General features: G+C 33.0%; 2 protein-coding genes across 2 annotated transcripts; one reads left to right on the forward strand and one right to left on the reverse strand.

The window, feature by feature from the left end:
- The first annotated feature begins 425 nt into the window (after positions 1-425).
- On the forward strand, positions 426-11,165 carry LOC122537362 (mitochondrial folate transporter/carrier). The gene is made up of 6 exons (XM_043670467.1): positions 426-893; positions 6,268-6,421; positions 6,512-6,764; positions 6,840-6,953; positions 7,039-7,184; positions 10,325-11,165. The coding sequence occupies exons 1-6, from the start codon at positions 734-736 to the stop codon at positions 10,503-10,505; spliced, it is 1,008 nt and encodes a 335-aa protein (XP_043526402.1). The 5' UTR covers positions 426-733; the 3' UTR covers positions 10,506-11,165.
- A 1,352-nt stretch (positions 11,166-12,517) lies between these two features.
- Positions 12,518-13,855, reverse strand: LOC122537420. The gene is made up of 4 exons (XM_043670560.1): positions 13,519-13,855; positions 13,147-13,334; positions 12,947-13,054; positions 12,518-12,776 (listed from the first exon to the last, which is right to left on the reverse strand). Exons 1-4 carry the CDS (start codon positions 13,678-13,680, stop codon positions 12,635-12,637), a joined length of 600 nt encoding a protein of 199 aa, XP_043526495.1. The 5' UTR covers positions 13,681-13,855; the 3' UTR covers positions 12,518-12,634.
- Between the last annotated feature and the right edge of the window lie 1,634 nt (positions 13,856-15,489).

Raw genomic sequence — 15,489 nt, forward strand, 5'->3', positions numbered from 1 at the left:
AAATACTTCCTTTTATACTTAAAAAGCTCTCCACAGCTAATGACGAATATTTTCAAACATTTTCCAAGCGTTTCAGCCTCGTTATATTTATCATTCTACAGTTACATTAAAAACATTCAGAATTATCATGTGAACAAAGCAGCCAGTTCGCAATTTTTCATATATGCACGTACAACAACGCATTTTGGGGATTTAAATGTTCTTCTGCGAAATATATCGACGAGAAACCTGACATCTGTACCTCTCTTTGTATCCATGTATTTTTAGTTTAAATTTCTGATGCAAAGTGCTGACAGAATACGATGCTCGTTTATAATTTGAATCAAATTTCCCGCTCCTAGTGAGGGCGCTGTTTCCTCTCAGTCCCCTCCCCTCTCGAACTATAGGGAGCAGCAGCGTAGGGGAAGGAAGTGATGCGCAGGGCACTTAGTCGAACAGCCGGACAGTCGAGCTAGGCATTTGGTGCGGTAATGTTCGGTCTGTTCGTGTTCGTTTCGTCGCGTTGCGTAATCGGTTGAAAGAGGAGGAAGCGGAACGCAGGGGAACGCATATCGAAGTCGTAGAGGCGAATTCGACCGTGCCTCTCGCTACCGTAAACGTAACGACACTGCCTGCCGCAGATCAAGAGATATGTCGCAGAGTGGAGGCAAACATTGCTAACATTGTGAATGACACGACTGGATTTTCCGCCAACGGATCGATAACGAACGACGAGAAATTTGACTCGGTTAAAATGTCGTCGGCGATCAAATCCAGCGGCACGCCGGGCATCACTCCGCTTCTGCCTGTGCTACGCCATTGCAAATATGAGCACTTCGTCGCTGGTATATCAGGCGGTGTGGTTTCCACGCTGATGTTGCATCCTCTGGACCTAATCAAGACCAGGTTCGCAGGTAAGGCGGAATCAAACGTGTCATTGCTGACGACATAACGGTCGTAGTTGCAAATGGCGGGCACGGATTCGATCTGTTCGATATATACGATACACGTGGTGCACGCGCTACATTCTATATTTATACGCGCGTTAGGTGCAGAAAGAAGTTTTCTCCTTGTGTCTTTGTCCCTTTAATCCGTGGATTTAGTTTCTGTTTGCTTTGTAACTTCTCGATCTTAATTGTTTAACACAATTAAAAGACAATGGAAGGGAATCGTAATAATAGTATATTTGTAAGTGGCGTTTATCTTCGAAACAAATGATTCATGTCGATTGCCGTAACAATTTTCAATCTTCATTTTGTCATGATTTTTTTCGTTTTTTTAAGCTTTGAACTTTTGAAGTAGCATTTTCCGACATTCTTGCTTCGAAATATTCGATAATAATCTTATTTATATATATTTATATCTTGTGAAATATTATCTAGCATGCACCTCAGTGTTTTGTATGCTCTACTGTTAAGAGTCATATATGTATTATGCATTACATATATGTTACTCCTGATTTATCGTTAATTTAATTAATTCGGATGTCCCTATTACACGTCCCTAGCGCGAATCGCATTATGTTTTCAATTAGAGCCCTTCCAAATAAGCTAAAAAAACAGCTGAACCTTTAACTGATCTGTCTCAAGTCACACGCGAAAGATATTGTCACTAATACTATATAATTAATATTTTACATAACGTTACATAATTTACACAGAAATTGTAAATAGTCTTATTAATTAATTTCTGAGAAGCTGATGCCCAGTGTTCAATGTTCACTTTGTTGGTGTAGCGTGCCGATCTCACTTCGACGTATAAGTATCGTTGAGCAGATCGGTGGCTTGCTGTCTTTCAATGTTAATGAAAGTCAGCTGATTCAAGATAGAGTTGTTTCATAGCTAGATTGAGAAATGTAAATTGTCGTAAGAGGAAGATTGATGAAACTTGTCCTGTCATACGTCGATGGGTTGCTCCGAAACTTGTGTGTGCACTGCGCGATTGTCAAAACATTGACTGTCGTTTTTTTTTTATTTAATTATTCCGAATGTCTCCTCTGCAGTACCCTGGGCCTGCAGTGCCCTTTAACCTGCATAAAGATTGATATTATTCGTTTGTGGATATTTATGTGGTTTGTTTGCATGATGAGGTGAGGTTAGGCAGGAAAAGTTCTGTCGTTTTTTCTTGTACGTTGGTCTTATATATAGCTGGATTCTATGGTTTAGGGAGGTATGTTAGTTGCTTTCAGATGTGAGTGAGGTCAGTCCCAGAACGTAGTATCTGCACTTCCAGAATGTGAATCCAGTCGCAACATGGATTTATGGATGTAAAAAAGTTGCGATAAAGTCCTTCATCGAGCCTTAAAATTGAGTGTCAAGCATGACGAACTTTGGAATTGGTAGTCCGGTGTGACTACAATAGAAGATGCAAAGTAACGAAGGACATAAAATATGATCACGGGAGATCCTTGCCGTCGAGAAATTAGAAATTGTAAAATTGCTTTCCCTGGCTCGAAGAGTTTGTCCTTCGCGGTGCGAACCCCGCCTCCTTGGTGTTCGGTAAGGCCGAACAGTTGGGGAAAACCAGTCGGGAAAGCTAATTATTAAATCAAACGTTAGTCATTGCTACCGCTTGGTGGTAAATAATCAGTCTGATCTCGAACATGTATTGCAGACAAGTAGTTGGAAACAATCGAAGGTTCGTTAACACGTCTAGTAATGATAATTCGATAGAAAAGAATATAAAAAGCGATATGACGTGTGGCGGTCGATGCTCCCTATCATTTCGTACGACTCGGTCGAGTACACCACGTGGCTGTTATCGAGAAGAGTCGAAAAGTATTTTACTTTAGACTCCACGCGGTATTCAACTTTGCTCGTTCATTGTCTATTGTAAATACAAAAACTGTGCACTTCACGCGGCAGGAAGTGACGCTTATCAGTATTGATTTTCGTTACTCGCCTGTTCCTAAGTATAATAAAAAGTATTTTGCTATAGTTCTATATTGACAATTGATAATCGAACATACTTGTACCATTCATTGTCAGTGTTTGTCTTCTTGGTCATTAGTCATTTATCTCATTCGGCAAAGTTTAAAGTATCTCCTATCATTGGCACGTGGTTTTATTAAAAAAAAAAAAAAAAAAAAAAAAACGAAAAAAATGTGGCTATCTTATCTGTAGCAGCAGTCTCGTTTCGAGTAATAAAGTTCCGAGAATTGGTATTAATATTCATGACTTGCCAATGATTGAAAATTAATAATTTAATAATTTGTAAAATGCAGATGAGAAAAATGATTAGTCATTTTAGCAAATAAATAGTAGCAGTATATTTAGACTCGCAAGATAACAATATATTTAGATACACAATGTAAATACAAATAGAAATGTATTTAGATACGTTGCATTCCGAAACGTGCGGAACAAAAAGTCTTTGAGCACAGCGTTCCAAATCATTTGGAGTTTTCCTCCATCACGCAGAAAACACGTGTAGATAAAATTGCTTTTCGGATATTGCTCGGATAATCTGACTATGGTCTGCCATAAAATTTAGTGTTCTAAAGTCCATTAGGCTCTACTAAACAATAATTCATATTGCCGAATATTGTGAAAATTTGCAAGAACAGCACGTACAATTCAAATAATACAATATTTGGCCTTGAAATATACGAACAAAGTGCCTTGAAATGAAATGGAAAGTTTAAATCAACTTTTAGTCACGTTTAGGAATAGAAACGTTCCTATAGTTATGTTCTCGGATTAAAGAACATCTCTTGTTTTATCTTTAAAACTGTATTTATTTAGTCGTTACTATTAAATACAATACTTTACAAACGCAAGAATTTCAGAAATTCTATCTTGCATTGACATTTATCGTTTCACGTTATACTTGACACGTACGTTATATTCAAATTACTTGGAGATTACTCAGAAATGACCAGGTTATCGCTAATGTTATTCAATATAGTATAATGAGCAATGACCAATGGTTTCTTATTGTTCCTCTTCAATGTGTGTGCATATCTAACTCTTATGGATTCGATGTGACTGAAATATTTATTGCACGATCTCTGTTAAGAAATATATTTCGATGTATATTTTTATTGATGTAACTTCTATTGACCAATTTTGTTCCGTTTATATTGAAGCACGTTTGAACAAAGATTTATTTGGGCATGGTCAAAACTTCCATGCACGTTCATTTGCAATTTGTATTATTGTTATTATTATTAATTTATATTTAATTCAACTATTGATTTTAATTTCATTATAAATTTTATTTAATAATGCGAAAGATATATTTATATTATTGTATTACTGATTGTATTATTATATATATGTTATTAATTTGTATTATAATTTCAATTACTATTCACATTATTAAATTCTTTTTAATAATATGAGAGACTTTGTATTATAATTTGTATTATAATTCCAATTACTATTCACATTATTAAATTCTTTTTAATAATATGAGAGACTTTTATCAAATTTCTTTTTAATAAAATGGATTTGCTTAATCTTTTTGCATGAGAAATTATCTTTTTGTCACGTCTTGCACCTAAATTACACAATTTTATAAAATTTCAAGAAACTTCAAGTACTTACAACTTTCATTACAAAATGTTAGCTTACATAATCTTAATTCATCGAGGATCAAGCGACATAAATTATAAATTTGTATAACTATTGCTTAATGAATTTGAGATTACTAAGAAAAAATCTTTCAAAGTAGCTATGTAATTTCTATTAATTGGCCAATTTTGAAGTTGAAGAGATGTTGAAGCTCAAAAGTAGTAATTCGTTTAATTACTATTGAAACTTTTATGTAACAAGGAGACATCGAGACGATAACAGTTTAAAAAAGAAAGTTCCTTTTACTTCTTTCACTATTATTGAAAGATGACGGAGACTCGTTTTCCGCCTTATTTTCGTCGTAAAATTCGTTGGCTACATACCAAATCGCAAGAAATTCCGCGGATTGCATCAGAAGCACGTGAGCCCGAACGATTAACATTTTAATGCTTTTCTCGCATGATTAAATTCCTATCTCATGTGAAATTAATTCGAAACAGTTTAATCGTTTGAAGACTGAATCACAATTTTTATGCTCTAAAGATTTGAAATTACTTTTTTAAAGTAATTGAGGCTAAATAGTCTCGTTTATAATTTACGTTCTTTACATTTATAAAGGGATAAATCATCTCTGTGTCTTTCTTCATCACGTATGATAACACGTAAGATAACTTCAGTATTTAATTATTATTTGTACATGAAACAAGATAAAAATTTTGTAAACTTGGAAAGGAAACGAGAATAGAAAAAGTTAAGTTCACAAGATAGTCTCACGATGGTATTATTATTATCTAGTTGTCGATATAATTATTGGACTGCGGATTTTTATACAAATTCATATTCTTCGGAATACGTATATTTACAAAATAGATGCTCGGTAGAAAATTTTTACGTGCCAAAAATGTTTTGCGTTCCAAAAGCATGTACATATATCCTGGATATTTTATATATATGTATATTTTTTATATATATTTTATATATATTCCATGCAAAATTTATTCTATGCAATTTTCCATTTTAAAATTTCTTAAATACGTAAATATGTAAAAATCCGCAGTTTTGTAATTATAAATATCAATAATCGAATTAAAATTAATTATTAATTTTATCAGATTAATCTATTGTTATAATGTAAATTCGTGTTAATGGAAAATATCTTTTAAGCTGTTAATTTGCGTGTTAAACGATTGACTCATCTTTCCATATATCTAAAATATAAAAAATTGTCGACACAATTTCAGTTTCACAAAAACACAATGATAATTTCTTATTATCAACTTAAAGTTGTTTTGCAATATTCCAATATTGGTCGTGGAACGCGTTTACAAGTGTGTAAGTCGTCGATAACTTATTACAACAAACATCTTCGTTCACACCAAAAATAACGAAGAATTACACTTATAGTGAATGAATTAAACTAAACACGATGTACACCATTGAAACAAATTCTTCATTGAAACATTCTCTGAAACAAATTCGACGAAATAATGCTATATAAGAATAAAATATGATTTCCAAATGTCACGAGGTTGAAGTTACAATAAGCTCGTTAGATAAACCGTGACATGTGATGAAAGAAAAAGTAATTAGATTTTGTTTATCGCTTAGTCTCTGTCTATATTATCGTGGCGAGTCAAATGAAAAGAAATAAAGAAGGTTGTGAACAATAACATCATTTAAACGAATTTTATATGTTAGCAGTTTATCGTACTTTGTCTAGTTTTCTCTTTGATTTTTTAAACAAGATGTATTCATTATTATTTTTTTTTTACAGTTAGCGATGGCCATTCACGCGTGGGTCCACAATATAGTAGCCTTAAAAGCGCAGTGGTACAAATTGTTAGGAGTGAAGGAGTCAAAGGACTCTATAGAGGGGTAACACCAAACGTTCTAGGATCTGGTGGTGCATGGGGTTTATACTTCTTTTTGTAAGGACTTTAAATGATCTAAATAATTTTATAACCGAAAGATTTTGATATAACTATTGTTAATAATACATGGGAATTGTTTTTATTTAGCTACAATAGCATTAAAGCATGGATCCAAGGAGGAAATAGCAAGAAGCCATTGGGGCCCTCACTGCACATGTTTGCTGCTGCAGATGCTGGAATTCTTACTTTAATTGTGACAAATCCACTTTGGGTGGTGAAGACACGTTTATGTTTGCAGTATATGGACGATAAACATCTTCCAGAAACGCTTAAATATAAAGGCACGGTAGATGCAATTAGAAAGATTTATAGAACTGAAGGATTTAGAGGCTTGTATCGAGTAAGTGAATTTTTTCTTAATGAAAAAAGAATATCTTTAATTATATCTTCTAAATGTATTTTTAAATGCTTATAGGGTTTTGTACCTGGAATGTTTGGTGTATCGCATGGTGCTATTCAATTTATGGTGTACGAAGAGCTGAAAAATTGGTACAACAATTATTTGAATGCACCAATTGATACTAGGCTGGTAAGAAAGCATACAATTATAAAATATATGCTGAATGGATTTGACATTTAAAAGGAGGTCATAATCAAAATATCTTTATTTGCAGAATACGTTTGAATATATCTTCTTCGCGGCGATTTCAAAATTGATTGCCGCGGCCTCGACTTATCCTTATCAAGTTGTTAGAGCACGCCTTCAAGATCATCACCACAACTATAATGGCAGTATACATTGCGTTCAATCGATATGGAGGTCAGAAGGAATAAGGGGTTTTTATAAAGGCTTAACTCCCTATCTTATACATGTTACACCAAATATTTGTTTAATTATCGTAATTTATGAAACATTTTCTAATGTGCCTACGCATTAATCTAAAATTTTTAAATGTTAGAAGAAAGCAAGAACGTATTAGTCCTATTTAAATATTCTATAATTTTTCAAGATAGAATTACACTTTGATATTGGTTGTTTTCCAGCCCGTAATGTAATTTTTAAGCTGATATTTGATAATTATTATTTGGAACAATTTTATGTGGATTGTACTTTAAAACTTTTTATTTCATTTTATCGTTTTATCTCATTCGTCAATTTGGAACAGTATTATTAAAAAAAAAAGATTATTTCTAAGCATATATATTTTATAGAAATGGCAAAATAATATATATATATATATTTGTTTTTATTTTCAAAGTGTAAATTTCTATCGGCTGCTTTTTATTCTTAATTAGAATCAGTTAATTGATAAAATAATATTGATTAAATATTCTTGAAGAATATTTTGTTTAACAAAACAAATATATTCCAGCAGCATAACAAAAAAAAAAAAAAAAAAAAAAGAGATTTATAATAGTTGTAATGACTTCAATCATTTAATTCATTCAAATAATATTCTTGAGAATTCTTTTTTGAAAAGTAACTTATACTATAATAACAAATAATATTGGGGATAATTTTGTTGTTTTTGATAATAGTACTTTATCGCAGTCTTTGAACGATAAATGCCTTGATATTCTAAGGATAGATATTTATTTAAATTTACTTAAATTTACTTAAATTTACTTTTGAGAACACAAACAATCCATTAGATTTTTTGATATTAGAATAATTAGAAACAGTCTCTAACATTTAGTATTTCATGATATGTACTTAGATGACTGTTTTGTGTAATAATGGAACATTTTAAAAACATAGCGATGACTAAAAACAGTTCTTAATTTTATTTTTGAAATATGCAATACTTTATATAGATCAATCATATATTTCATTTATTCAATATTTTGCGCATATAGAATAATTTTATTTATTTTTATGAAGCGCGAAAAAGAAAACGAGTTTTATATAAATTTTATAGAAATCTTTCTTATTAGCAATTTTTTTTTTTTTGAACTAACATTCAAATCGATAATGTCTATCATGTATTAAATATTTTCTTTTTAAAATAAAATTACATTTTGATAGCTTTACCGTAAACTAATATTGTTTGTAGCTTCATTAAAAATGGTTTCAAAAGAAAATATTTATACTCTTTCATTATATTATAAGAATGTAACTCGCGAAAGGTACAAAATGTAACAAAGAATAGAATATGAAAAAATCGCATGATTATATAAATCTATGAATAACAAATCATGTGTATACCTGAAACAATGGCAAATCATTTTTTAGTGCGAATATGTTACAAAAATTAATAGATAAATTACAAGTTTTCATGTCATTTGCAAATGTTAATCGCAAGTTTCAATTAAGAAGGTCGGCTGAGAAGTGCATAATGAACTTTTGTCTATATCTCGAGAACGAAAGCAATTATCGAAATGAAATAAAAAGGAAATAAAAGTACACTTTATTAGCTACAAAATATTTGTTTTTCTACATAATTACCGTTAATCTAAATATATTTTTGTCAATGCATCAGCGAAGAATTTTGGCTGTCTACTTTTAATAAAAGAAGTCATTGCTGCCTTGATTTCATTGTCCGACTTAAAATGAGTATCCTTGCTCTTTTCAATTTTAGAAACGTTGCTTGAATTTCGGTTGCATCGTAACTATATTGAACCTCGCTCTGAATGACACTGTTCTTCAAGTAAACTTATCGATATTTGGCATGTTTATAAAAGAGAGGGCTATAAAGTGAGTGCTCACGCAGAAGTATACATTTTTCTTTTGTTCTGGAGATACAGACGAGTCGACTCTTGTAAAAGTAAATGAAATGGAAGTGTGCGTAGGAATGTAATAATTATCTGCAATTTAATTATTACCTGTTATAGTTCTGTATGCAATGAATAAGTACCTCGTTTTGAGAAATCAGATAAATATTGCAAAGTTTGTCGTAGAGTCTGGTACTCGGGTCGATTGACGATGTAGCAATAACATTCGATATTCTTACAATTTTCAAACAGTAGGTTTAATTTATTTATATGAATTTCTAGTTAGACTGGGACTCATGACTTATAAATTACTTAATAAAGATTGGCAGCAGCACTTAATTGTTTCTAATGATAAGTTAGCTGCTGGATCATTTAGATACCCTTTCTTTTTACAATAACAAGCGCAATGCTTTTAATATTAATATCTCTTGAACTGAATAGAACAAATAGAAAAATATTTGTCGAACGATCAGGAATCTGAAGGATGTTGACTTTGTATCGGTTTACATATTTTTCTTTGCCAAATGTAACATCGTGGCGATCGCCTGTTCTATCTCCTCCCTTGATTACTACGAATGAAATCAATTGCTGTGGCGGGACCACAGTTATTAAACGCACGAATAAACAATATTTAAAAGAGCAATGTGTTTGTGTATGTTTTGATGAGTGCGTGTGTATGTGAGACATGGAATGTAACTATGATTAGACGGATCATTTGTTAGACCACCAGCGGTACGATTTTTGGACGTATGATTTATGAAGTTGTATGTGTATCTACAACATATCAAAAAATTGAAACCATCTGAGAAATAAACTATGTAGAATTGGAATTGTCTAGATTTTGAGAAACTCCTTTCATCCGCTTTAGTTTTACACGTAAAAATGATTTCAACAAACTAAATGAAATTTATAAAAAAATCTTTTAACATCGACTACTAACAACTAAGAACATTAATTGAAATACATAACGAAGTTATATCATGTGATTAACTTTGAAACGTTGAACAATAAAAGTATTATTGTTCAACGTTTAGAATTCTCATGACGTACGATTACTTTCTTTCAGATAAAAGTAGAGAAAGAGAAATGGACATGCTTTGATTAGGAATCACGACAAGAATCGTACGCCGGTTCAAGTTTAGTGCAAATGAAAACGTGCATTGTAGTACATTGAAAAAGCTCTACGTAATTAACGATGGAGAAAGAGGAAACAATTAACAAAAGAGTATTGCTGGTGGTTAATTGCAGGTATGAAGGGTGGCGAGGATTTTACAAGGGTCTAAGTGCGAACCTGACCAGGGTGACTCCAGCCACTGTGATCACGTTCGTGGTGTACGAAAACGTGTCTCACTATCTGCGTGAAAGGATGGATCAAGAACGAGCTTTGCCAATTTTGATCAAGAATATAGAAGAGAATACTAAAATTTAGAAATTGTACTGCGAGAGAAATCGTGAAAAAAAAAATTTATTTGCTAAAATAGTCGATATGGATGCGATTATGACGTGTGAAAATTTTTATTCAAATTATAATAATGCAGAATGGAATGCATTTAATCAATTTGTAAGCAAAAATGTATTTTTTTAGGGAATTCATTTTGATATCTATGAAATTTTGGCTAAATTTTGGTTTTTCAGCGCATCATTCTATACATGCATGTTCATGAATTTGTGATGTTGAGTATCACTGTCCACTGTTATTGCGAATACTAATTGTGAATATAGTGACAAGATTTCTTAATGCTAATCAAGTACTTTTACTCGTCTTATGAAACTCTGAACGTCGTTATAATGAGATTACTATTATTATTACAAATTGCATACGCACATATCTTTTCATTCACGAAACTTTTATTTAAAACATATTCCGATAATTCGGAATGAATTAGCTTCCATGATAGTTTTTTCCTATTGTTAATTATTAAGTAATCTTAAGTATTCTTATTTTACTGTTTCATTGTTGGAAGAACAATGGGCATTTTTACGTAAATACGATTTCAGCTCCGTATAGACAAAAATGTGTGGTACTCTATTATTGTTAGTGATTTCCAATGTACAATAAAACAATATAGAACCGTATAAAGTTATAAAATGTGGAGAAGTTCGTTATTAATGTCTTTAGTCATTATAATGAATTGCAAAAATAAATTGCTTGCTAAGACAAGAACCAGATTATTTGTATTTATAGAGAATTTATTTAAAGATATATATTTTTTTTACAAAGAACAATTACAAGATAATCTTACTCATATCATACAAAAGGATATCATGTTTCGTATAAATCATGTTTATCACGCGATGAAGAAGTGTACTTCACAAGCAACAAGATACACATGCATGACGTGGAAGTGTTAGGTGAGAAAATTACGTAAAAGAATTTGAAAAATTCAATAAAAGCTGTTTGATATTTATTATTAAAAATACAAAAATTATTTTTTTCTGCAGGTTCTCATGATTTGAATATACAACTGATTAAATAGTGTTTAACTATGATTTCAAACTTAGGATTTCAGTTTCGTTAATGTTCGCTCATGGGTCGAAAATGCTCATTATTCTCTGCATTAATTTAGATAAATCTCTTTATATAAGTAAAAAAATATCGAAAAATTGTATATATATTTATTTCTTAGTAATAAATTATGTGGATATTTTATTAAAGTTTTGAATTTGTTAACTAATTTGAAAATGTTCCTCGAAACGAATACAGAGTAGAAGAAGGTACACATATATTTTCGATTCAATAAATATTATGTAGCGTGCCGATCTGACTTCGACCTATAAGTAGCGTGCAGATCGGTGGCTTGCTGTCTTTCAACGTTAATGAAAGTCAGCTGATTCACAAGATAGAGTTGTTTCACAGTTAGATTGGTAGGATTGAGAAATGTAAGTTGTAAGAGGAACATTGATAAAATTTGAGTGAGTTTGATAGTCGAACTTTGACCTGTCGTACGTCGATGGGTTGCTCCAAAACCTGTGTGTGTTGCGCGATTGTCAAAACTTGACTTTTTCTTGTACGTTAGTCTTATATAGCTGGATTCTATGGTTTAAGGAGGTATGTTAGTTGCTTCCAGATGTGAGTGAGGTTAGTCCCAGAACGTAGTAACTGCACTTCCTAACGGTCCCAGAATGTGTCCCTCGCAATATGGATTTATGGATGTCGTAAAAAAGTTGCGATAAAGTCCTTCATCGAGCCTTAAAATTGAATGTCAAGCATGACGAATCTTGGAATTGGTAGTCCGGTGTGACTACAATAGAAGATACAAGGTAACGAAGGGTAAAAATATGATCACGGGAGATCCCTGCCGTCGAGAAATTAGAAATTGTAAAATTGCTTTCCGTGGCTCGATGAGTTTGTCCTTCGCGGTGCGAACCCCGCCTCCTTTGTGTTCGGCAAGACCGAACATATTACGATATTATAACAAAAAAAAAAAATGTTTATCACTCGACGACGAAAAATATTATTTGTCAGGACGGTGTGGTATAACATTCTTTATGCATTCTTTAACAACCTCATTATTGGACGACAGTATTATGAAGATTGCGTTTAATATTGTGGCTACTTCAACTATTATCGTTAAGATCATGGCGCCTTATCAAGGCTAATGGACTTTCAGGGCATTTTTTATAGCGGTAATTGCAATCTTTCGTATACTCAGCCTCGGTGACCTCGCTCGGAAGATTTTCATTTTGCGAAGAAGATGGCCTATGATGAAAATTATACAACACTTAAATACAAAAATAGCTTTTGAACATAAAATAGAGTAATGTGTCTGAAGAACATGCTTCGAAAATGTTTCTAATTTCTAATTTGCTCAATTTATCGAAATTTTTTTATTAAAACTGCACATACAGTAAAGTCTGTTCAGCACTTACGTAAATAAAATTTGCAACACATCGCCAAGCACCCCGTTACTAGTTAAAGGGTAGTTGGCAACTTCACAGATCATTTTTAGTAAACAATATTTCCCAGAATAGCCAAAACTATAAAAAAGAATATTGTAATTTCTTTTTTTTTTTGCGTAATTTAATCAGAATTTATTGTTTCACGTTTCATTTCTGATCAATTTCTTCACCTTTCTAATTTGTTCATGAGGATATCGTACGCCAATCGTCGATTCAGACTTCGTTTCTTGAGATGCGGATCGTCTAAGTAATAAGTAGAATTCCATTCTCCTGGGAGAGCGTAATTCGCTTCGAAGGTCAAAGAGAATGACACAGCTTTGCCGGGAATATCAAGGGGTACTCCGAGAGCGAAGAATATCTGCATACGTAAGACATTTTTTCCATGATAACTATTGATATCAATATAGAACTGCATTGAAACGATCCTTATACGACACGCATTTAAAAATTACTGGGGTGAGAGTTCGGATATCAAATATCAATTTAACGAATGAAAAAAATTTTCTATCTACGAAAAATTAATGATTTATTCTCTACTTCACCCCTGTGCCGCTGCCTTCGGGAAATCCAATAGATCTAAGGTGCCTTGCTACCCCATGCGTGATGTTTTTCACTCCTGAAACTCGCGATACCCACATGAGATAACACACGACAATGTATATCGTGACTGACCGTCCGGAAGGAACACGAATCTGGTCCGTCATATTCGGAATACCATCGGTGAATGAGTTGTTTCAACTTGAACTATGTTTTACAAGTCGAAGATAGAAGAAATCGTTGGAAGTCATATTTCACCAAGTACGTCGCGTTAATCAACCAAAGTTTGCCCGAATCGTTTGCTTCATTTTTTTTCTTTTTTTTTCTTTTATTAAACGAAACGCTATGTACATACGTAAGATCGTAAGCGAGACGTGATTTAACGCTACAATATATACGATGAATGTTTACGAGCGAGTTAATAATTATATTTAACGGACAGTAATTGGATTAATTCGCGTGTATGTGTGAATCACTGATTCCGCTACACTTTTGCGCGGACAACGAGCCGGGGGACAAACATTGAAGACCGAGTCTAAAAAGAGTTATTGAATCGTCCAATCTTAATGTTAGAAGTGAAATTTCAATCTATTTCGCTGTAGTAGTTCAGGCAACGACCATTTTGCTAGCTCGCCGGGGATCCATTTCGTAAATTTGCAAAATCTTCTCGAATTGATGCGCAACGAGAGGCGCGTTTATCATCAGGAGGGGCCGTTTAAAACAATTCAAACACACAGCTTGGACCAGATCAGTATGCATTAGCTACCAAATTGAATTAATCATCGAATCGCAATGCGGCTGTGTTGCCGCGTTGTTTAGCGCGTTCCAGATTCAACGGTGAACTTGTAATTATTATTCTCTGGAACTTTGCGCGTGCCCCGCAGTTGAATAATACGCGGAAACCTGGACTCCGTACGCCGTAGGGCTTTGAATATCTGGGACAAAGTTACTCGCTGGAAACACGCATATGCCCGGCCGAAGATACATCATTGATTAGCGGCTGTGCGAATTCACCGTTCGTGAATTTCGTCGCCATACGTACATGTACCTGCGCCTTGCACCGTACGACGTTCGACTCTAGCTAGTAGGTGGTTGGTCCTAATTCGAGTTGTGTCGCTACACTGCGGGAAACAACGGCGAAAATTCATGACTCTGCAGTATTAACACGCAACGATCGTCGCATTCCTCTCTAAGCGTTGCCAATTTTGCAAGAAATTCTTTTGTATTTAAATGATCGCTTTGTTATTAGTACAATAAATGAAAAATACGAGCATACAAAACAGAGTGTTTTATCATTATTTCGCCATGTCGACTAATCAAAAAGTTTTTGGTTACAACAGATATTGTTTGGTACAAAGGGGTGTCTTATGTCGCGCAAATTATCTTTTTGCAGCGGTGAGGGGAAATTTTAAGATTGAATTAATTTTTTTTAGATAGAAACATATTTTTTCGTTGGTCAAAGATAGGATAGAGATAGAACGCAGACGAGGTATATGAATAGGCCTTGCATCTTATGGGAACTGTCCCATGATCTAAAATACTGACATAATAAGAAATCAGTAGTTTCTTTAGCGCATCTCTTGCTTAAACAACGGTAAATTTAAGAACTATCAAGTAAAACGATAGAAGTTGATCAAGTAGTAAATGCACCAGAAACATGATTTTTGAAATCCATTACAATGTTGTCAAATTTTGGAATGTTGTCAAATATGGAAATGTGAAGTTAAACTAACTGAAATCATTCTACTATATATCATGAAGAACTCTATCCATGTTTTATGGAATTATGATGGTTTTTTTTTCATATAGTGAATTAAAATTCTAAGTTATTAATAAAATATTAAAGAACTTATCAACTCAAATAAATTTTGTCGAAAGTTTGATATGTGGGAATCCGTTTGGTTCAATCTCGGACGAACTTACTTCTGTAGGATAAAATAAAAAGATATTTATGTGGAATAATTTGGGCATTTTGT

The sequence above is a fragment of the Frieseomelitta varia genome, unplaced genomic scaffold, assembly GCF_011392965.1.
Source record: "Frieseomelitta varia isolate USP_RPSP 00005682 unplaced genomic scaffold, Fvar_1.2 scaffold_161, whole genome shotgun sequence".
In the NCBI taxonomy this organism is placed as follows: Eukaryota; Metazoa; Arthropoda; class Insecta; order Hymenoptera; family Apidae; genus Frieseomelitta; species Frieseomelitta varia.

Excerpts from the sequence above, each read along its gene's own strand:
- LOC122537362 (XM_043670467.1), top strand. The coding sequence starts at position 734 with ATGTCGTCGGCGATCAAATCCAGCGGCACGCCGGGCATCACTCCGCTT. Across the intron at positions 6,422-6,511 it reads TGGGGTTTATACTTCTTTTT|CTACAATAGCATTAAAGCAT; the intron begins GTAAGGACTTTA and ends GTTTTTATTTAG. Across the intron at positions 6,765-6,839 it reads GATTTAGAGGCTTGTATCGA|GGTTTTGTACCTGGAATGTT; the intron begins GTAAGTGAATTT and ends AAATGCTTATAG.
- LOC122537420 (XM_043670560.1), bottom strand. The coding sequence starts at position 13,680 with ATGACGGACCAGATTCGTGTTCCTTCCGGACGGTCAGTCACGATATAC. Across the intron at positions 13,055-13,146 it reads CTCATGAACAAATTAGAAAG|TTTTGGCTATTCTGGGAAAT; the intron begins GTGAAGAAATTG and ends TCTTTTTTATAG. Across the intron at positions 12,777-12,946 it reads GTGTTGCAAATTTTATTTAC|GCCATCTTCTTCGCAAAATG; the intron begins GTAAGTGCTGAA and ends TTTTCATCATAG.